We start from the raw sequence: 22,286 nt of genomic DNA, 5'->3' as shown, positions 1-22,286 counted from the left end.
AAGCAACACAATTGCACTAAAACTATCAACAAGCCGGAGATGAGTTCTATGTAGGGTGTTTGGTGTGCTTCAACCCCGCCGCATTTCACCTGTAAAAATGCTCTACATTTACGCGGAAGTATCTTCAGCAAATCTGCAAGACTTAAAAATGAGTGAAGGATTTTTCACAAATTTTGACGCCATTAATATTTGGCGTTTTTCACAAACATGCCCAGACACTTTTCGTCAATGCAGCAAAGAAGTAAATTAAAGAGATGCAAACATAAGAAGTGTCAAAATGTCATGTTATATACAAATATATTGGCTTTTTTGTTTCTAGCCGTGAATTGTTACAAAGTGATACAATTTGACTAATCTTGCGTTGTCTTCAGGTATTCAATGTTGGTTCAACCCACTACGTGTTGAAGGCTTGTGTAGTCGGTTACATTCTGCCTCTTATCGTGGTCGCGTTCAATCTTGGAATCACCATCGGATATGTCGACAAAATCAACCTCAATTATGGTAGGGAATTGTTTTTTGTTTGTCTAATTACGGCATTTAGACAAACGTTTGTGAAACAAAAGTCGTGTTTAAAGCCCAAATCCTTGACTTTTCAAGCTTTAAGTTTTTACAACCAACGTTTTGTAAAGGCGATCAATGAAAAGTTTGAGCACTATTTTGTGTGAAGCATTTTTTTAGCAAAAGGTTGTTTTAGGAAATGGTATAAACTCTCGTTAACATTTCCTAATGCAAGGCGTTGGCCGAAAATTGGATGCGATTTCTATCACAGCTTATCTGGGGTACTTCGTCATAGTTTTTCATATCTGTTTCTGTTTCACCCATGGGTCTGGCGTACTGTGATTTGTTGTGCTGTTATCATTGGTCTAAAAGTCTACTTAGACACTGTAGGGTTGATGCCAGACTTGGACAACTAGATGTTTTTTCGGTTTCTCAAATTAGATTAGAATTAAAATTAGAGCATCTCAGTTTTTACAAATTAGATTAGAATTAGAATTAGAATTTTCTCAAAATCTAGAATTCAAACTAGAATTAGATTTAAGCCAACCAACTTTAGTTTGTTTCAAATTTGAACTTGTAGATTTGCACATTTAAAACAATACGATTCGGTGTGTCTAAAACGTGTTTAAACGGAGCTGAGTGCCAAGTTTCACTGATAAACGTGTTTTAGTGATGTAGTTTGGTCTTGTTAATTGCATGGTTTTGTGCGCTTTAAAAAATGCATGCTCAGATCACATGCCTAAAAGTGCCGTTGGACAAACTAGCGATTTTGGGAAAATTGTGAATTAGATTAGAATTAGAATTACCGCCATTTTGCTCTAATTTGCCCAACTAGACAACTAGAACTATTTAGTTGTCCAAGTCTGACTGAAACCAGTTCTAAATATTCAAACATGAGTTGGAACATTCGAACCAGGAGTTGCTTTCTCTTGTAGATTACGACCCACCTCAACTCGACCCACAATCGTCAAGTTACCGCAGAGACAGTATGTGTTGGGTTCACAACTATTCCCTCTACATCGGGTTTCTACTCATTATCGGTTTGATTCTGCTCAACAATATCGTGGTTCTCGTGCTTGTGGTGAGACATGTCAGGACGATGGAGAATAAGGTACGTCGGAAATTGGTCAACTAAATCAAATTGTTTGAAGATAATCATAGTAAGACATCCCTATTGAAGGCGTTGTACCGAATCAGCAGGTCGCATAACGTATGGGATAGAAAAATCCAACATGCGGTGGGATTCGAACCCAATACGTGGTGTCTGGTCTGCATGAGCGCTTCAGGCTGATCCCAGTTGGAAGACACATATATTTTTCTTGATTTTAAAATAGTAATTTTGTAGTAAGGGATAATTTTTGCATTGTCACAAATTCGTTTTGCAAAATCTATCGATGGAATTTGCCGTAAATCGCGGTAACAATTTATTCTGTGCTTCTGTTAAGGAATAATTTCAAACTTGTGATTCAGATCCGTGCAAACACGCTCATCTCATCCGTTTTAAACCCGATTAAACTCTGTTTTTTCCCCCAACAGGTTCAGTCAAGTGCAGCAAGCAAAGATTTCGTGCAGCAAATGAAGATGGTTTTCACGATGTCGGTAACATTCGGTCTGACTTGGGTGATTGGGTTTCTCATGCTTTTATCCGATGATGAAAAATATCTAATCACTCTCAGTTGGTTGTTCACAATATTCAACGCGTTCCTGGTGAGATTTTAATATTTGCTGATCCAACACAATGCTGATGGAGTAATATTAAATGTAAGGCATAAAAGCCAATACCATGTTACTCCCAACAAACTGGAGTGCTGCTACACTAGCCAAATTTCTTGTCACCAACTGCACTGATAAGACCGTATAGTTTGAAACAGTGTGCACTGTCTGCAGCTCAATACTGAGTATTATTGTAAATATAAAGTAACATATAAAAATAAATATAAAACTGTCAGGTGGTTAAGACCAACAGAAAAAAACTTGGTTGTGGAAAAAAACAAAGAATGAAATAATGTATGATTTAAAGCAGTGGTCGGCAACCGCATGTGTCAAAATTCAGTTTCAAAAACGGTCCGCAGTACAAAAAATGTTGCCGGCCCCTGATTTAAAATGTAACACCACGAAATATTTGATTGTTTTTTGTGTTTTTTTGCTTAAGTCTCATAGTGGTGCGTTGTGAACCTGAATATTGTTAATGTGGTTTTTCCACCTGTAGGGAGTTTTTATCTTCTACACCTCGGCTGTAATGAGAAAAGAAATATTCGAGATGTGGACGAGACCTTGCGCTAAACGCACACGTACTGAGTCGACCTCCAATGGAACTGGTCGAAGACTCGTCTCGAACCCGAGTGAAAGTGAAGCAAGTCAGACGAGGAAAGACACGAGAGTCTGAAAGAAATTTGGAAAATGTCGTCAATTTCAGTTCAATATAAAAAAGCAAGCAATTAAAAAAGAAAAAAAGCACTCCAGTTATAGAAACTTGAAACTTGTTCCAAAAGTTCATTACGTTTTACTCTTGTACAAATATTGAACTAGGAAAACTATTTTGTCTGCATAAAATCATCGGCATTGTACATAATTACTTGTACGAAAAAGTTCTCTCTCATTCCCATTTCATGAAGATTCCATTCACTCCGATTCATGCCATGTAGTGATTAGAATTATTTTTATCCTGTTGTGAAGTGATTTCGCTACTGTTTGATTTGTATTTCCCCATTATATGCATTACACGATATTTTTGTTGTTTTTGACATCGTCAACCTTCGATGCGTTCAGTTTGTTTACAAAATTCTTAAGCGGGTTTGCGAACACGCTTTGTGCAATCAAGCATGCCCCACAATTGCCCGGCAGATGAAAACGAAATTGTACACGTGACAAATGCTTCAATCTTGTGTCAAACCGTCGCTTGGCAACGCACCTGTGAATTGTAAATTAATTCCAGCTGATAATTTCTTGCCTGGATGTGAACCATGGGTCCTGTCCGCTAGATGGTGCACTATCACCTCGTATCAGGGCAAATGTGAATTAATTGACTCCGAAGCCATTGCACACATAACTGTCATTATACGGAAAGTATGTAGTGATTTTAAATCGCCTATTGTTTCTTCCGAGTGTCACTTTTCTTGTTTGTTAACGTCATAACCCATTACCCCAAAATACTAAAGGTTCTCCGTCTTCTTTGCGTAACATACACGTGGACAACACAACTTTACCGACCCTTCAATTGTATTTCTACAAGTTGTTTACATGGATAAGTGTGTAAATAAAACGTTGTTTCAATTTCACAATGACGTCATCACATTTTCGGAAATGAAATCGAGCGAAGATTTTTGTTTGCAACTGAGCTAACTTGTAATACACAATCACCAGAAAATTGAGGCAAAAACTTTGTTCTGTTTAAATCAGTTGACAGTAAGTTATACATATGAAGTTATTATACGTGATCAATCGGCTTTCAATCAATCAGGATGCCGTGCTAAAATTTTAGCGTTGGTTTCAGCCAGGAAAAATTCTTCTTGTGCTTCATGGCTGATTACTAAGGGCATATATATCTGCTGTGGAGGCCCCACATTCCTTCTGCAGGTGTTTTTTTTTGAGACACCATCTCTATCTAACTGGCCGTTGGCATTTTTTAAGCACATCCGCCCTTTATTAGGTCTTATTTTTGGTCCTAAACGGGCTAGCCACCCTCCACACTGCAGAAGTGTAGTATGGTGAGCCGGTTTAGTTGCCGACGACCCGACTATGAAACAGGTAGTACCGGATTACATATTACCAGTAGCACGCAGCGCATGACCTGACACTTCGACTTTCAAGCAAACGAATTAATTTCGAACGCACGAATCTTGTAGGTTGATTTTCTTTGAGAAAACAACTTAGACTTTACACTGAATTTATATCAAACCGATTAGGTTTGTGTGATAACGGTGGTTAAACATTTTGGTGCAAATTCAAACGTGGACATTCATAAAAGATTTTGCTCATAAAATTTGCTTAACACTTTCAACTAATACGCATTTGGGATTTGATTAATTTTCCGCTTGGAACAAATACGGTGTTCGATTAATTTGTGACGTCACAAATGCATCTTTCATCCAACAACAATCGTTAAATGTCAGGAGAATTTATAAGAAAACTTCGTCGTAATCACAGGAAAACGAATTCGCGATGATTGTTCGAATAAGGAGAAGCAACGCAGCGAAGGTTTTGTTAACAATTCTACAGTAGTCTGATGTGCAACGTCACAACAGATTGAAAAGTGGTGCACAACTGTGTAAAAGCTCTGAACGAATCATCAAAGGTTGATCCGATAACTTTATATTTTTATGCGCAAACTTTAGTTGAATACAATTTTATTGGCGTTCTCAGGTTCTTTAGGGGTTTTCGCAAATGTTTCGTCAGGTCAGGTAGAGTATTTGGTAGAACGTAATAACTTGAACTTCAAGCAAAAGTGATGACTGAGGTAAAGTTTTGTCAAAAATGAACTTTTGATGCATACGTAAAAATTTTATTTTAACAAAAAAAAAAAACTTTTAAAGCGACCAGCATTAAAACTGAACTGTAAGCAGCTGTGTTAAAAGTTGAACATTATTCGTTACGCGGTAAAATCACCAACATGGCCGGAAAGTTATTTATAAAATCACAACAACGCAAAACTGACACGGTTCATGCTAACAACGCGATTACTCAAATCGCTTAATGCGTTGACGCACCGTAAATGACGCCATAGTCACAGGAAAGGACGTTTTTGGGGGTGCGTCGAAACGGTCGAGTGCCAATGTAAAGCGACCCAACCCCGCAAAGTTTTTCTTCACGCCGTTTCCTGCTTTTCTCACAAAGCGAAGTTTGAACGAAAGCAAATTAGTTTAAGAAAAGCGAAGTGACAGTCGATAGGAGGTTTAATTTAAGTTGACCTTATTTGCGACATCAATTGTGCAGTCTAGTTAAAAATTTACGTGTAATAGTGTAGCGTTGTGTTTGTGATTGTCCAATTTTGTGTTTGTGTTCGTTGTGTTTGTGGCAGTGGATGGGAGGTTAATTTAAGTTGACCTTATTTACCATCTCAGTTTTGCAGTTAAGTTAAAAATACACGTGTAAAATTGTTAAGATGCATTTTATTTATTTGCAAACAAGTGCTTTTTAGCCTTATAGTGTCTACATTCACGTGATAGATTGTGCAATCTCTTAAATTAGACAAAATAAAAAGCCCAGTGACAGTCGAATTAAGGTTAATATTAGTTTACCTAATTAACGATGTCAGTTTTGTAGTTGAGTAAAAATGTACTTGTAAGATTGTGAAGTTGTGTATTTTTTTCTACAAACAAATGCTTTTTAGTCTTTAAGTTCAAACAGAAATTTGTAAAACGAGCACTTTACAGTCAGTCCGCATTTGTCATTGTCAGTTGTTGCACGTTTCAAAGCTTAATACGTGTCTACATGCATGTGTCAGTATGCAATCTCTTCAAATTTAAGCTTTAATTAAAACAAAGCGGTATCATGTTGTGTTGCCAGTGTTATTTTTTGAATTACAGAGGAACACAGGTGTGATAAAACAAAGGTTGTGACAATGAGGTTATTGTTGGGCATTGTTCTCATTGTTCTAGTAATGGTTTGTTCCACAGAATCTGTAACAATTCAAGACATTATAGGTGAGTTTGTTATCTCTTTGTAACAATCAACTTGTTTATGTGTTTGTATGTAAACGCGCAACCTTTATATGTACATTGCTGTATATGCATAACTTGTGGGAAATAACCGGTGGTGGGATTCAAATTTTTTGTCAGTCAGTTCTATCACAAAAGTCATATTTTTCAGCCAGTTCTGTTACAAAAAGTCCATTGACAGTAACCAGCAATGATAACCGGTTTGCTGATCTCATAAAATTTCGTGAGACGGTTCTATAGAACCGGTGCGAACCAGCTGAATCCCACCACTGGAACCAACCACACCCTGCTTACGCAATCACAACATGGAAAACCAACTGAATAAGATTGATTTGTGTTATCCAACTCGAACTCTATGGCGTCGTTCGATTGTTACGCATTTCAAACCTAATTAATGTCCGAGATAAAACAAATAAGGTGTTCGAACAAGGAGTGTGACGTCACAGGCGCGTTTGTCGATAAATGTCAAACAATATTGTTGAAACGCTGACAAACACGAATAATCATTTCGATACATCAAATGAGCGAATTTAACGAATTAAGTTGGTGCGATTTTCGCATTGAAAATTGTAATTACGTAAGCAAACATTTTTTCAGCGTCCCAAACTGAATTGGAACTCAATTAAAGTGTTCCTTATAAGGTTCATTATTCTAGATAATATTAACAGAATCAGACAGCAGTATACTTGAGAACAAACTGCGATATAACTTCAAATCATTTTCATGTAATCAGTAACAACACACAAGTTGTAAAACCGCTTGTCAGTTAATCACAGCTTGATTGTGACATCACATGTGCGAGTCTCTTGCACGTATTTCGTTAGTCGTTTTGACGAGGGAGATTTCTTCGTTGTATTTTATGAAACCGAAATTTCTGTGTTTTTGCGCAGGTTCTATCTTCCTGGGTTGTGGGAACGGAGAATGCATGTGTTGTGCCGACGCTGCTGAGTGCTTATGTCGTCACAATCTCACTGGTAAGTATTTTGTTGCTACTATCTCAGCATTCCACCTGACTTGCGTATATCTTGCCTTAAACAAACTGTTTTACACTACTCTGCTTGCGTTATTGTTTCGGTGTGTTGTCTTTTTGCAAACTATCCCTTCTTTATCATGCACGTTAAACACAGAACACACAAATAACATAAATCAATCGGGGAATGTACCTTGTGGTGTTTTTTGGGCGGGATAAGTTTATTTTACACTTTTTCATATAAGCGTTGTACATACCTGCAAAACTCATTTTATATTGCTTTAGTTAACAAGTAAACTAACTGTTAGTAAAGCGTAACTTGTCAAGGCCAAGGTCGGCTTACAAAAGCCTTAATTTTTATGCTGAATGCGCTTTATCATGGGTGTCATGTATTCATAATCTTCTTGCCCATTTTATGAAAAACGAGGTTTTGGAGCCTTGGACTTCTATACCCCTGTTGAAACAAGTGATGTGTATTTAGAAATTGTAAACTGCAAAACTGGCGTAAGATGTTCATCCAACGTACTTTGCGTGCCTGAGATTAAACGAGCGACACTTAAATTTGAGTGTGGATGTTTCAACAATCGATGTAATGGTAAGATTGCCAGACATTATCACATTTCCACTTTGCATTCCAACTCATTTGCATGTCAAGTTTGTAGAACTCTTTGCATTCAGTGTTATTTACCCTGATGAAGACGACCTGTATAGGATGTCGAAACATCGGTGTAAAATTACAATTGCCAGAAGAGCTTTATAAACTTGCTATTATGCCTGGCAGCAATAGCTTATATGTTTGCATGTGTTTCAAATGCAAATGACTTGATATCCACCAAGCATGCTTGTTTTTGTAAATTTTTGCAAGTTTGCTATTCACAATCCGATATAAGTTAGTCACTTTCCTTCATGTCATGATATCTGAGCAAGTTCACGTGTTTGTTATTAATAATGTGTTGATTCATTTTTATTTTACAGATTCTCGTCAGGCATTACTGGAAAGACTACCACAACAAATTCCTTCGACAGCAAAATCTTTTTGCAAAGGTATATTTCAAACTGCCAGGCATCTTGGTTTTCTGTGTTTTGTTGTTTTCCTTATTTGAATTTACCAACAACAAATTTGTTTGGAAGAGTTTTAATTTTCTGTGAAAACTAAGAAAAATACATTGTTATTTAAAAAAAAATTATTTTTTTTTTAATTATTTTTTTCAAATTGTTAATTTTTTTCATAATAAACATCACATTGTTTTTGTAGGCGGCCGACAAATACAGACATCTTCCACCAAATCTTGTATCTATACATTCAATCACAAAATTAATGAAAGTTTCCCAGTATTGGAATTTAACACCCGATGGGCGATTTGGACAGAATTTCTTCATGGCTCTAAACCTCAAACAATAGACATATCTCCTAATGTTGTAAGGTAAACAGAAGTTGTTACAAATTTATATTTATGGTTTGAGATGTAAAGCAAATTTGCTTTAACTAACTTTTCTACATTTTTGATAAATCAAAAATTTGTGTGGATGGTTAGGACTGCAATACCAAATAGGAACTTTAGATTTAACCCATGCCAAATAAGAGTTTTATATTCAAACCATATGAAGTGGTGAAGTTATTATTTTGTTGTCTCACAGGTATGAGTTGGATGTAAAAGAATTGGGATTATTTTCACCAAAACAGTTGGTATCTTTATACTCCAATTTGCCTGCTGATTCTCTCAACAAACAAACTCGGTTTATTGGAAAACCTCATCCGTGTAAGTCAGTGATTCTCAAACTGTGTACCGCGGAAATCTTCTTGTTTTAAAGTGCAAACATTTCCTGGTGTTTTAAGACTTCATAATGAAAGACTGGTGTGTATGACAACGTTTCAAAGCTCGTATTTTTGTTATTTGTTAATTGAAAGCATCCTTACCCATCACGATTAAGTTGAAAATTACCATTTTTAAACAACTTTTGTTATGTTTACCTGCAAAGTGTGCCACGGCAACATATTTTAGTTCTTTAATGTGCCACTTGAATAAAAAGTTTGAGAACCACTGGTGTAAGTTAACAGGCATGTTGTATTGTTGTCTTCCTCCGTGTGTTAGTTGCAATTTTTTTTACTAATGTGATTTTTCAGTTGTGGGAAATTGTTCTCAACTATCTTGTTCTGCAAATAAACGATGCATGTTTGCTAATGGGAAACAAGAATGTCGTTGTATCAGACCTGGAGGTTGTGATGCAGGTAACTTTTACAGTAATGTATTCTAACTCATCTGTGGTACTGCAACATAGGGATCCACTATCAATAAAATAATTTAACCTACTCCCCTTAATATTGCAGCAACTTCAACCACTATACAAGGATCAACAACCACCCCACATTCAACAACAAAAACTGTGACCGAACCACAACCACCACTAACAACAACAGCAGCAGCAGCACCATCAGATTTGTTACAAACTGTCACCCAAGCAACTATTTCATCACAGACTACAAAGTTGTCATCAACACAAGAAACAACAATGAAAGAAGCCACAATCCCAGGTATTATTATAATTTTTAAATTTGCTAAAATACTGAAGTATCATTATGATAAAGATCAGAGAGCTAATCCTGAATCAAGGTCGTGGTAAAACTGTCAAAGCAATAAAAAGTGGTTTGAGTGAGTGAAAAGCAAAGAACTCTGGTTGGCTAAGTAACTATCACTTAAAAAATATGATCCATTTAACTATCTAAGTAAAAAAAACTATGTTTTTCTTCCTATTGCATTTTTTTGTTTTTACTTTGTGTAAATATCAGAACATCCACCATCAGACGAGACTCCTCATGCCACGACTGGTTTTCATCCACCAATGAAAAAATGTGGAGGTTTGTCAGTTTGTTGTAGATAAGAAAGAGTTGCAGAATTGCAAAATTTAAGCACAAATTAATCTGCTGTAATAAAAACCTCTAAGTCAGTGGTCAGCATACTATGGGGCAAGTCCCGATTATGGAAATTTTTAGGCAGCAGTAAAATACATATTTCAACCACTACTATAACTGAGTGTGAAAAAAATAGCACGAACCACAAGTAAAAAGTGAAAAGTGAAAAAATTAGAAAACATTTTTTAAATTGTAAATTAAAACCTTTTTTTTTCCAGATATGGCAACTTGGCTGGATGGAGAATGTTATCATGTGTTTGATCAGATGTTCAGATGGAATCAAAGTTATGACAAACTGAACGACAACGAGTTGTTTCAAGAAATAAACAGCAATATTTCATCGTCATGGAAACATGTTTATGACACCATTGGTGAAAACAGCCGTGTTGCAGTTGGTCATGTTTTGAGAAAGCATAGAATTGTCAGGTAAAATTTTTGTTGTCATACTTTTTTATTATTGCTGTATTTGCAACTTTCATCGTTTTTATTCCATCTGTGCATTGCTTAAAGTGATGTGAAAAATATTATGTTGTGTCTAAGGTGACTTTTAAAATTGGTTTTAAAAATAAATATTTCTAACTTGGTGATTGTTTAAAGACAATTTTTGTTATAATTTTCCATATTTTTTATGCAATGGAAAAAAATTGACTCGACAAAAAAACTTTCAATTCATATTTGTGACATTGTCATGTGAGTTTTTGTGTTGTATGTTTAGATACGAAATTCCTGTCTCAGGAACAAACTGGACGTCGTCCGATTTGCTGCAAATTTACAAGACGCAGAATTCTGGAAGTTTAGGGAAGTTGGTGGGTCAGCCTGTACAGTGTAAGTAAATATTAAAGCGTTCTAAAAATTAAAAAAAATATTTTACTTCTGTTTATGGATAAAATAATCACACTCCGAATTGTAGAAAAAAAGAAATGTAATGTTTTGGCTAAAATTGTGTTTTGATTTGTTCAATATTTTTTTCCACAGACCAGGCTGTTTGTGCTACCAGCTTCATAATTTGTGGAATTAATGCAGAATGTGTGAGTTTGTTGGGAAATCCAAGATGTGTTTGTGTGTCTGGCTTCGATGGAGATCCACTGATACAATGCTCAGGTGAGAAATATTTACTTGGTTCTTCTAAATTAACTTACTTCATGCGCACAAATTGATGCAAGTCAACTTTGTGTTATCGCTGCATTCATGATCATTAGTGTCGTAACCAAAAACTGTTTTTTTTTTATCAAACAAAAACTGTTTTAATGATTTTTATTTCTAGCTTTCTGCGCTGAAACTACTCACAAGAATTTTACTTTTTCTCGAACATGGAATGGATTAATTTCGTCATCCGTTGAATTATGTCCTGGAGGTAAAACATTGTTTCAGTTTATATTAAAATTAAACAGTGTAAAAAGCATAATTTTAAACAAAATCTAAAAAACCTCAACAAATAACAGAAACTTTACTTTTTGTTTTGTAAAGAATTCATCCCAATTTAGTTTGTTACTGATTTTTTTCTACCAGGTTTTCCAAAAGCTTCAGTCCCCTGTCATGTTGTGAGCTCTGGCAAAGCAGAGTTTCACTTTGAAAAACTTGTGACAATAAACTGCTCACAGACAGTGGATGGAATAATTTCTCAGGTAAACACTGACTATCCTCTCAATTTATTTTGCTATATTCATCAAACAGGCAGTTGTAACAAAACTAGCTGGGTTCAATTTCAAGACAGAACAAAAGCTGTTTCCTCTAACTAAACTTTTTTGTTTCCAGGTTACCATAGAAACGCTGACGCCTGAAAAAGTTGAGAAAGCGTCAGCTGACTTGTTGCTACTGGCAACCAACGTTTCCGGCATTACAAGGAAATATGTGGAATTGATTTCACATTTCGTTTCTACTGTGTCTGAAGCAGTGAAAGAGGATAAAACTGCGGTAAGTTAACGGTTGAACAACTTTGTGTTTTGATGCTTTGATTGCAGTTTCCGCTTCCAGTTATTTTGTTTATCTGAGCAAAACTTTTTCTCCAAAGCAGCATTTCTTACCCTTGATGGAAACCCATAGGTTCAAAAATTGAAGTCGCCAACTCTGTAAACAGAAGAAAAAAAATCAAAAATGATCGAATTTACAATAAAACAGGCAGCCCGACGGCGGACTCATTGTGAGCATAACGCTTTCAGGCGTTGTCCGCCAACCAAGGATAAAAATGAAAAAATCAAACTTTTAGGCCCAGAAAATCTTGACTTAATCAAGGATTTTTTTTACATTTGCCAGAAAAGCTCTATAAACTTGATCTTTATTATTGTTATGTTTTTTTACTCTGAATGAACTTCACAAACAGATTCTCAACCGAAACTTTCCCCGCAGATTTCGAGCGACGGATTTCGTTCGGTGTTTTCCCTCGTTTCTCAAGTTGCACTGTCGGGTAACCATGGCAACCACGACACGGGAAACGTCTTCACCCGTTCACTGGCCGAGTTGGTTGTGCGTTCGAATCTCACCGAGAACGAAACTTCGCTCGCGGTCGAAACTGAAGCGATGATGGTTCAGGTGAGGTTTGGTTGAAATCACTTGGTTACTCCCAGTGGTGGGATTCAGCTGGTTCGCACCGGTTCTATAGAACCGTCTCACGAAGTTTTATGAGATCAGCGAACCGGTTAGCATTACTGGATACTGTCAATGGACTTTTTGTAACAGAACCGGCTGAAAAATATGACTTTTGTGATAGAACCGGCTGACAATTTTTTTTATCCCGCCACTGCCAAATATGTCCAGCGTCTGTGGTTAGGTTGGTTACTTGCAAATACTTTGCGTATTGTCTTGCATTTTCCCATTAAGTCAGTCACATACAGCATATGTTGGTTGGAATCTGATTTCGATCAAACCTTAACGTCGCAGGTACAGGACAACAACGGTTCGAGCGCGGTGGAAGATTTGAATTTTCAACCGACGCTGCGTTCCTATGGCAACGCTAACTACACCCAGCCAATCAGAGTGCGCGTCCCGGCCAGTGTGGCGGGAAGAGCTTGGAAGGCGGGAAGGAATAAACGGGAAACAGACGAAACTAACAGAAGGGCTGGGTTCATATTCTATAAGAACGATTCGTTCTTTGAGGCGCGAGTGGAAACGTCATACGTAAGTTTAATGGAATGGAATTTATCCATCACGCTTTCAATCAGTGGAGTGCGCGTTTTGTGAACAATTCAAATGTTTCTTGTTTCAATCTGATTAATTTGCGCATCTCATCATAAGTTGTTGTTGATTCCTTGTTGATCCATCAGCATATTGACACTTGATCGTGATGGTAAACAAAACCAGCAACAGTGACTGGATTCCATGCAGACAATAACGTCACAATGCGTGTTGTGACGTCACACACTGTGCAAAGGGCGAACGTGACTTGAATGAGTTAATTCGATTTGAAAGTTTTGATGTTTGTTGAATTATTTCCGCGAACCAAGAGATTTTCTCATTTGTTTTGAAGTTGAGCCTGCGTATGTTGCAGTGATGGCTGAGACAATTAATCATAAATTCAATATTAAATGTGGAAAGTTTGGTTTCACACAAACAGTGACAAAACGTTTTTCCCCCTTGGCTTTCCTGCAGTGTGCTGGAAAACAAATGTCCTGTTATAATATCTTTCCGCTCAGAATGTTTGCAAAAAATAAGCACTCACATTCTGTTGTATGATGTACTGTTTTGTTTAAACTGGGTAAAACCGGTGAAAAATCAAATTGTTGCAAATCTTCAGTATTGAACCGAATTTCTTGCTTAAGATCACTCAACTTTATTTTCTCATTCAGGTTATTTCCATCGATGTTGGAGTTGACACCGTTTTACGGGATCTCGATGAATCTGTGAGCATCGAACATCTCGGTGTTACTGCGCAACATGGGCAAGTTCCAGTGGATGGAAACGAATTTAGGGTGAGTTGGAAATGAATTCACCATCAAAAAACACTTAGTTGTTCACCCTTTAGTTTTAAAGATATACATATTTCGCTATTACAGCACCGTCACTATCTTATTCAAATAAATTTATACTGACAATGATGTAATAGTGAATGTGTAGGTATATCTTCAAAATCAAAGGGTGAACGACTAAGTATCTATTGTTATAAGTCTCATTAGTCTTCATCCACCAAGCAACGTACTGGGTGATTCCAGCTTTAAGTTTCAATTACGAGTGTTGAAATTATTTGATTTTGACTTAAAAACTAATTCTACTCGTCATGAAAAACGGGAGTCACTGTCCAACTCTGGGAGTAATTCCTTATTAAACTTTCATCAACCCTGCGTCTGCGTTTTCACGTCGTGATGACGACATAGCATGCGTCATAGGGAAGTCAATCTTGCGAACCCGAACGGTTTCTAACAAGTTAACAATAGAATAATGCTGTACTTTCCACGCAAAAATGGGTGAACCAGGAATATTCGGTTCAACCGCGGTTAAATCCCCAAATAAAATATGGAGGCAGAACGAGAAAGTTGCTTCCCAATGAACTGGTATTAACTGCAACTAAGAAAACAAAAAACGTAGCCAAACTATATTTATGCAACAGAGTCATGTTTTGATTTTCATGATGAAATTGGTGTAGAATTAAATTTGATAAAGGAGACACATATTGTGTTTGTCCGTATCTTTTTGTCTGACGCTGGTTTGCTTGAGGTGTTTGGTCAAGAAAGAGTGCTTCAAACTTATTCAAATTTACACAGATGCTAGTTAGTTATCCAAGGTTTGACCCTAAATGACCCAGCAGTTCACCCACAGGGCCTGAAAACGTAAAATCTTAAACCGGATGTTCTGACTAAATTACATCTTAAAGAAGTTTCATACTTTGTTTGTTGATTTGCTTAACTTATTTATTTCTCTCTGGAAAATGTGGAAATTGTTTTTCAGATGTTGAGAACGACATTATCGTGCAAATATTGGGAATATTCGACATCTAGTTGGAAATCTGACGGATGTTGTCTCAATTCGAGTTCAAATCCACCCCAGTGTTTGTGCAATCATCTCACGAACTTCGCTCTATTAGTGGTGAGTGAAAAGCGTCGTTGTTGCGTATTTTGTTATGAGTTTGGGGTTAACCGGTTGAAACGGTCAAATTATATCAGTTTTTGGACAGTTTAACACGAATAAAATACGGGTATAAGTTATTAAAAGCACCTGTTTTTAGTTGACTGGGAATAGATAATATTTTCCAAGTAACACAATTAGTCAATATATAAATATAGGAATATGTATATTTCACTGGCATCTTCAGTTCCTTATTCGAATAGAATCTGATTTTTTTATTTTTTTTATTATTACCACCTCCTATGACGTTTTTCCAAATTAAAAAATCCTTTTTTTTCTGTGCTTGACCAACGTTTCAATTTTGTTCAGCGCTCCGAGCAAGTTCCGTCAGATGTCGCCCTTTCCATCGTGAGTGACGTAGGACTTGCGATTTCTATTGTCGGGATGATTGTTACCGCGATTGTGATCGCCTCTACCCGGTAAGATCCGCTTTTTATATATTTTTTGCTTATCTGTCAGTATTCCTTTGAACTGTTGTTTGTTTTGAACTTTGTTCCTATCTTTCTTGAACTTTGCGTCTACGTTAGTTGTAGGTTTTGTGCCGTTCTGTCGTTGCAACAACAGTATGAGTTGCACAATCGGCACATTTGGGTTGCCCAAAATCATTGAAGTGTAGATTCCTTCTGATTCGTTAAACCAAGCGCGTAAAAAATGGCCAGTTACAGTAACAAACTCGAATCCCTTTGGTGCACTGCACAAAATTTGAAATCACTCTTTAGTATATGCCCTCTAAAAGATTTGAAATAAACTGCAAAAGTAGGATAAGCAAGATACGATAATTCCTGGATATACATTGTATGCTTCGGCCCATCAGGGAGCACGAAAATTCACTTTCATCCTCCGCAGAGATCTTCGGAAGCCACGTACGGGTAAAATCCTCATCCACATCTGCATCAACCTCAGTATCGCTCATCTCCTATTCGTCACCGCAGTGTCACGTGTCAAACATCACGTGGCTTGCATGGTGGTCGCAGCACTCATCCAGTATTTCTTCCTCACCTCGTGGTGTTGGATGAGCGTGTACAGCTACGACATGTACATCTCACTTGTCAAGGTGGGTTGTGTTAACTTTGTTCCCCAGACAAAACTTGTTGGGTTAAAAAGATAATGTCGAAGCCATGAATAGACGCAATGCTTAAGATGGACTCTTGTTGTGCTGACAGTATTTTCGTTTTATTACACACGTTGGGTCGTCAAGAAATAAATCGCCGTGAGCCAGTTTTCCTGATTTTTTTCCTCTCAAATATTAACAAATTTCGACCGGTGGTTCACCCCAATGCAGTTTGGTTAATTTGACATACAGATAATAATTAGTAAGAAAGAACAATAAAAAACTCTAAACAATTGGCTACTAGGAAAATCTTGACCATAATCCTTTGTCTATTTCTTTTGTTAATAATCCATAGCTTTTCTGAACCATTTATAAAACCTTCCTCTTGTCCAGGTGTTCAGTAAATACCGCAGTCAGTTTCTACAGAAAGGAACTTTGTTCTGTTACGGGATTCCAGCGGTGATAGTCGGAATAACTGTGGCTGTCAGTGTTGGATATTTCGATCGGAACCAAGACCCAGTGTTCTGCGATGGAAGTAAGTACGACGGGTTTTTATCAGAAATTAAAAAAAAAAAAACTTTAACCGAAATTACGCATCGGATTTCGTGGCTTGACCATATTGCAATCACGTCTGAGAAATGTAACGGCGGAAAGAGGCCGAAACCGGACATTCCCACTTCAATTTCGAAATAGATAGATGTGGTCTACATGAGTTCAGTGTTCAGCAGTAAATGCGCACTTCTGTGCATCAACCGTTTGCTTGAAATGTGTTAAGTATTCGAACTTCGGCGAACTTTAATGCAGCAACCTATTGCAGTAACAATGGGCCACACTCACTGTCTTGTGAGCCCCAGTCACATAACGCTTTACAATACAGCATGTTTAGTTATTATCCGCAAGTTGACCGTCCACTGTTTTTATCCTCACTTGGCGATTGCTTTAATGAAATTGTGTAGTTTGTTTCTTTCGCCAAGCAAAATCAACTAAACTCCCATAAAATACCGGTTTTGATCACAGCCTCAGATGTTAAACACCAAATATTTTTATGTTTCTAGCAAGCCTGTTCCGTCGTTCATCGTATTTAGCCGACAACTTGTGTTGGATCAGAGGTTACAGCTTGTATCTGGGATTCCTCGCACCCATCGCTGTGTTCCTTCTATACAATTGTGTCGTGTTTGTTGTCGTCACAGTCGAACTTAACAAGCACAACAAAGAGGTATTTGGTGACGTAACTTTTTTGCAAAGTGACATTTTTTTGTTGTAACTTAGAAGTGCCATTTGGCCTCTAGAACTTGTGTGTTATTGAAAAACTTGTTTCTGTCTCAAATTGCGAGACCATTTACAAAGTATTGTAAAATTCTCACAACAATTGATTTCTATCTTGCAGGTCCAGTCGATAGCGCTGCGGCGCACAACCAGACAATCCCTTCTTCTCGCCTCAACAATGGTTGTCGTACTTGGTATTACGTGGATATTCGCTTACCTCATGCTTATATCGGATGATCAGGTTTATCTCACGATTACCAGCTGGTTGTTCGCAATATTCTGCTCACTGCAGGTAAACCACGTGATTCGTGGTAAACTGATGACTTCGTTAAAAAAACTTCGCCAGTCTCACAGGCCCGGGATTCGAACCTGAGACCTTCTGCAGTATGATAACCAATCCTACGGGTTTTTTTTATGTATGTATATGAGTCAGACGCGCCGGACCATTCAGTCAAGTTCCGTTTGTCCCTATTTTATTCTGCTTGTGATGTTCTACTGCAGCCTAGCGGCAAGTTTTAACGTAATAATTTCACTTCTCTAGGGCTTGGGAATCTTTCTGCTGACCACTGTAAGACGTGGAGACATGCGAAAAGTTTGGGTGAATCCCCTCCTGAAGTGTATCAACTGCGGCACCGCCCCTTCCTCTCCGCGACGAAGCGTAAAAAGCAAGTCAACCGGAACGTCCAAAGCTCAACCTTCGTCATCCAACAACGCCGACCAGCAAAGGTCATCCTTGGGGTGATAGTGACGTCATGTATGATACGTCATTACCAAGTATTATGTAGTTTGGTGTCGTGCACTGTTTTGACCGTCGGAGAAAAATTAAGTTATGTGACTTCTAGTATTAACACCAGTGAACCGAGGTGTTGACTGTGGTTTCCGTCTGTATCCAGTGTCAGTTCGTGCTCAGGAATTGTAATGGTTCCTTAAGGGCTGACCTTCTTCACCCACTTCTTCAATCATTTAAAGTTGAAATCCTCCAAAGGTTTTTACCAAATCCACAAAGTTGCCGAAAACTCCACCTCACTGTTATTATGTTGTGACAATCAGCACCATATTGCCTGCAAAACTCGTGCAATATCGTCAAAGTATTGTCTTGTGTTTGGCGCATTAACTGATGGGATGTTATATATATTTTCCACCAGAAAAAATAACAGGTGATACAACGCACATTGTTGGCAAAAACATGAACATAATTGTACGTGATACGAAACAAAATTGCAAAAAAACACACAAAATAACTAATTTTATTAAAAACTTAGAATAGATCTTATTACTGAAGACCCAATGGTTGGAACTTTAATAAAGTTGTCAAATTGAACGAGTGTTTTTTATGTGTGTTGCAATCACGGTAATTTGTTACGTTTTTTTCTGGGCGCACCTATTTAATAGGAATAAATTTCACCAAAACCCTTGCACCTCGACAATAATATGATGAACATCATATCTTAGTGAGAAAAAGGCCACTGAGACCCCAAAATAAAAGTCACACAAACTGCCAAGCAAAGTGAAACAAACTGCTGCATGCGTTGAGAGTTGGGGTCCACAAAGCTCACTGCAGGGGCGAATGGGGAAGCGGGGTCAAAATTTTTGAGCTCATTTGTTGAATAAGTGGAACTGGAAAAAAATGCAGTTTTTAACACTGGGCAAAATTTGAATAGTGTAAGTAGCAGTCTAAACTCATAAAGCCTGCACGGAGGCAGGAAAAGTGTATGCAGTAACTTAGGAGGTTATATAAACAGAAAACATTAATGAAATTGCGTACAATGACAGAAATATAGGAAAGATAACAGCCCTATGTCAGGGGAGGCAGTGCATCAAAAAGTTTACAAAGACCATATATACATTATTACACTTATTTTTACCGTTTCTTTGTAGATTAGGTAAAATTACAGCGTAAATTTTATGTGTTTTAACAGATATTATTAACTCAATGTCTGTTGTAGCTAGTTTCATCTAATTTTATATCTTAGACTCTTCCATGTAAAATTTGTATTGATAAACAAACTTAAAACTTACCCGTGTAGTAAACCACGTCATCCCAACCAGGCTTTTCCCATGCAGACTGCCTTGTATCTTTTCTATGTTGAAGATCTTTGTATGCTAAAATATTTTCTTATTTTTAGTATCTTATAAACATCGTTTCACCATACAACTTACCCCAAAGATGGTGAACAACACTTAGGGGTCCAATCTCGCTGAAGAATCCACCAACAGCTTCGTTGCTTTGCTGGCGAGCTCGTATTCCACGTGCCCTAATAAGGCAACAATTTTCATTTTAATTGTTCTATTCTGTAAGCTAAGTCATATTTATTTGCCTAGTCATCGGTTCAAAACAGCAAGGACACCAAAAAACAAGGGTTATGAAGTCAAGGGTCCTGTAATGATGTCAGTGGAGTGTTTTATTACTGTCTGATAAAATATCAGTTAGATGCTTTGCATTATTCATTGAGTGCATAAAATCAAGTTATTACTGAGCTCTACACCTTGTAAGCTATTTTCTTCACTTTTAACAGTATCACAAACAAGTAATACACAAACTGTTTGCATTACAACATTTGACCACAAATGCCACAAAGTAAACTTACCAGTTATTTGCCCACTCCAACAATGTTCCAGGCTGCAAAAGAATATAACATGCCACTTTTAGTATTTCAAGTATTTTATCTCAACACACTCTCTATCACCTTCAAGTGGTAAGTTCTCAGCTCGTAAATGTTCGGTCCTTCCCGAGGGACGACCTCATTCCAAAACGAGAATTCATAAAGAAGTTCGTTACTTCGTGAGTTTAGCATTTTGCTCCGATCTTTTCTCATGGTCTTGTACCAGTCTTCCTTGCCAAGAAATGAGTTTGTTTCACGGACGGAAGGAAATCCGTCTTTATATCTCCACAGATGAACTTAAGAAAATCAAATTAAGTGAGCAACTATTTTTATCTGTCGTAGTGCAAATGTGAATACTTTGCAACAGCAATGTGGCAAATTAGTGTTATTAGATCTTCCTTTACTATTTTTTAGATACCATATTTTCCTTTACCATAACCTAATTTTTTTACATGTATCATAAACATAGTTATATACTGTACAATACTTTTTAAATGTTTTATTGTTTGATGACAAGAAAATTAACTGTGTCAGGAATTGTTCAACATAGGGAGGTCTAAGACTAAAGATTCGGTAAAATATTATTTCCACAATGCACTTCTCCATGCACTCCGTTAAGTCCAGATGTTTGCAATAAAGAAGTGCTGAGTGCAAACACCCTTGTTGTCTCACACTAAATACATATTGGCCTGCAGTTTGATGATGAGCACATTATTTAGGGATGTGGCTACTGTAATCAATGTGATTATTCTATGCAGGAAGTGTTCGCATGCTGCGCAAAAGTTACTGGCATGCGAGGGTTGTTCCACCAAGCTATAATATCTACATTCTGTGTTTGCTATTTAGTAACAAAATGAAAACTGTTGCAAAATATCCTCACCAACTTGGTCTTGTTCGCCGTACCAAGAAGACCAACTCCCAACACACTCTAGTGGCAGATCTGGATTTTTCGACAGTTGTGGAATAAATTCACCACTGCATAAACCATGTGAGATTTGAACAACATGATTTTAAAACTATGTAACTTGGAGTAAATGTACGACGTACCACAAGTTTCTGTAATCCTCCAATGCTTCGGGTTTTACATTGTGAACTAAAAACACAAATATTACAAATAAATCATCTACTTGCATTCTATGAAACGAAAATACACAAGAGCTACAATATATATATACACATAGAATTATGCATGTATATTTCGATGCATATTTAGGTACTAAAACATACAAACAGATTGGTTAATCACATACCATTTCATTGCATATTCTGTTGTATTACATGGGGTAGCGAAACCCAAACTACAGGCAAATTGTTAAAAAATCTGGATAATTGTTCTTGGTGAACTGCAATCAAAACTTTTTCAGATGCAATTATCCAATTTTTTTGTTTGTACAGGTGATTAGCTAAAATTTCTTGTAACACTAATGGATTAGAAATATATTTTGAAACATACACTGAATTTTGTAGAGATGGTTTACGTCCTTCTTCGTAAGTAAACTCGATTGTGAATCGGTTCGAGGGGCAACTTTCGGCATAAAGAAGTTTTTAACATCTGCTGAACTGACACATCTGTTAAAACAAAACATTCACAGCGTAAACGAACTGCTACTTTGAACCTAATACATCAGCTAAAACATCAAAATTTTATGCTCACAAAAACGGGACTGCTTTCAGAATATTTAATTATTTACCACACAACATAGAAAAGCAGCAAGATTACCGACTTTTAGCAGTTTATGCAAAAGCAATTAAGCATAGTTCTGAGTTCACAACAAAACAAAGTTCTGACAATAAAACATATTCTTTTCACCTGATTGAATTTTGTCCGATGACTTTCCTCATTCCAAATGTGAGCAATCCATAACCAACTGATCCAGTCAGCAACATTTCCGCAAAAATATTTATTCCGGCAAAAAATGCTTTGTTACTAATTTGTAACTATAGTAAGTAATTATAGTGTAGAGTAATAGTTTAAACAAACCAATAACAAATTTGCAAAATAATTGCAAATTTATAATTTACAAATTTAGTTACCACAAAACAAGGGTTTTAAATGAATGACATAATTACTTTATTCGCAAACAGGAACAACTGTTAATTGAAATGAAGCACTGTTTTTGCAATTTTTTAGTGAGGCAAATTTATTGCAATGATCGCTAAAACCAGTCCTTTGCCGCAAACCAAAAAATTGAAAGTAGTTTTTACATTTTTGTGCAAAACTGCAACGAAGTCAGCAAACACTTCTCAATAATTCCAAATTTCCAACACAATAACA

General features: G+C 36.9%; 3 protein-coding genes across 3 annotated transcripts in view; 2 read left to right on the top strand and 1 right to left on the bottom strand.

Moving 5' to 3' along the window:
- LOC145215032 (uncharacterized) overlaps window positions 1-3,779 on the top strand; it is a 32,691-nt gene extending 28,912 nt beyond the window's left edge. Inside the window, exons 29-32 of the mRNA XM_080083681.1 lie at window positions 372-501; window positions 1,434-1,609; window positions 2,035-2,205; window positions 2,708-3,779. Of these exons, the coding sequence (XP_079939807.1) occupies window positions 372-501; window positions 1,434-1,609; window positions 2,035-2,205; window positions 2,708-2,884 (654 nt within the window). The 3' untranslated portion in view covers window positions 2,885-3,779. The remainder of the gene's footprint in view (window positions 1-371; window positions 502-1,433; window positions 1,610-2,034; window positions 2,206-2,707) is intronic.
- A 3,751-nt stretch (window positions 3,780-7,530) lies between these two features.
- Window positions 7,531-18,824, top strand: LOC145213712 (adhesion G-protein coupled receptor G7-like). The gene is made up of 23 exons (XM_080082086.1): window positions 7,531-7,720; window positions 8,101-8,169; window positions 8,381-8,549; window positions 8,764-8,885; window positions 9,251-9,355; window positions 9,455-9,658; window positions 9,914-9,982; window positions 10,255-10,462; window positions 10,752-10,861; window positions 11,012-11,137; window positions 11,301-11,390; window positions 11,546-11,661; window positions 11,792-11,950; window positions 12,383-12,565; window positions 12,914-13,150; window positions 13,819-13,941; window positions 14,915-15,052; window positions 15,401-15,510; window positions 15,938-16,145; window positions 16,536-16,677; window positions 17,198-17,358; window positions 17,530-17,700; window positions 17,950-18,824. Exons 5-23 carry the CDS (start codon window positions 9,298-9,300, stop codon window positions 18,148-18,150), a joined length of 2,814 nt encoding a protein of 937 aa, XP_079938212.1. The 5' UTR covers window positions 7,531-7,720; window positions 8,101-8,169; window positions 8,381-8,549; window positions 8,764-8,885; window positions 9,251-9,297; the 3' UTR covers window positions 18,151-18,824.
- Window positions 18,498-21,975, bottom strand: LOC145213714 (protein NipSnap homolog 2-like). Its single transcript, XM_080082087.1, has 9 exons — window positions 21,822-21,975; window positions 21,465-21,580; window positions 21,059-21,104; window positions 20,892-20,986; window positions 20,096-20,307; window positions 19,997-20,028; window positions 19,569-19,663; window positions 19,428-19,511; window positions 18,498-19,025 (listed from the first exon to the last, which is right to left on the bottom strand). The coding sequence occupies exons 1-9, from the start codon at window positions 21,896-21,898 to the stop codon at window positions 18,961-18,963; spliced, it is 822 nt and encodes a 273-aa protein (XP_079938213.1). The 5' UTR covers window positions 21,899-21,975; the 3' UTR covers window positions 18,498-18,960.
- Between the last annotated feature and the right edge of the window lie 311 nt (window positions 21,976-22,286).

The sequence above is a fragment of the Phallusia mammillata genome, chromosome 2, assembly GCF_965637545.1.
Source record: "Phallusia mammillata chromosome 2, kaPhaMamm4.hap1.1, whole genome shotgun sequence".
Classification (NCBI taxonomy): Eukaryota; Metazoa; Chordata; class Ascidiacea; order Phlebobranchia; family Ascidiidae; genus Phallusia; species Phallusia mammillata.
The sequence above is the reverse complement of the archived record's forward strand: the minus strand, read 5'-3'. Positions and strand labels throughout refer to the sequence as shown.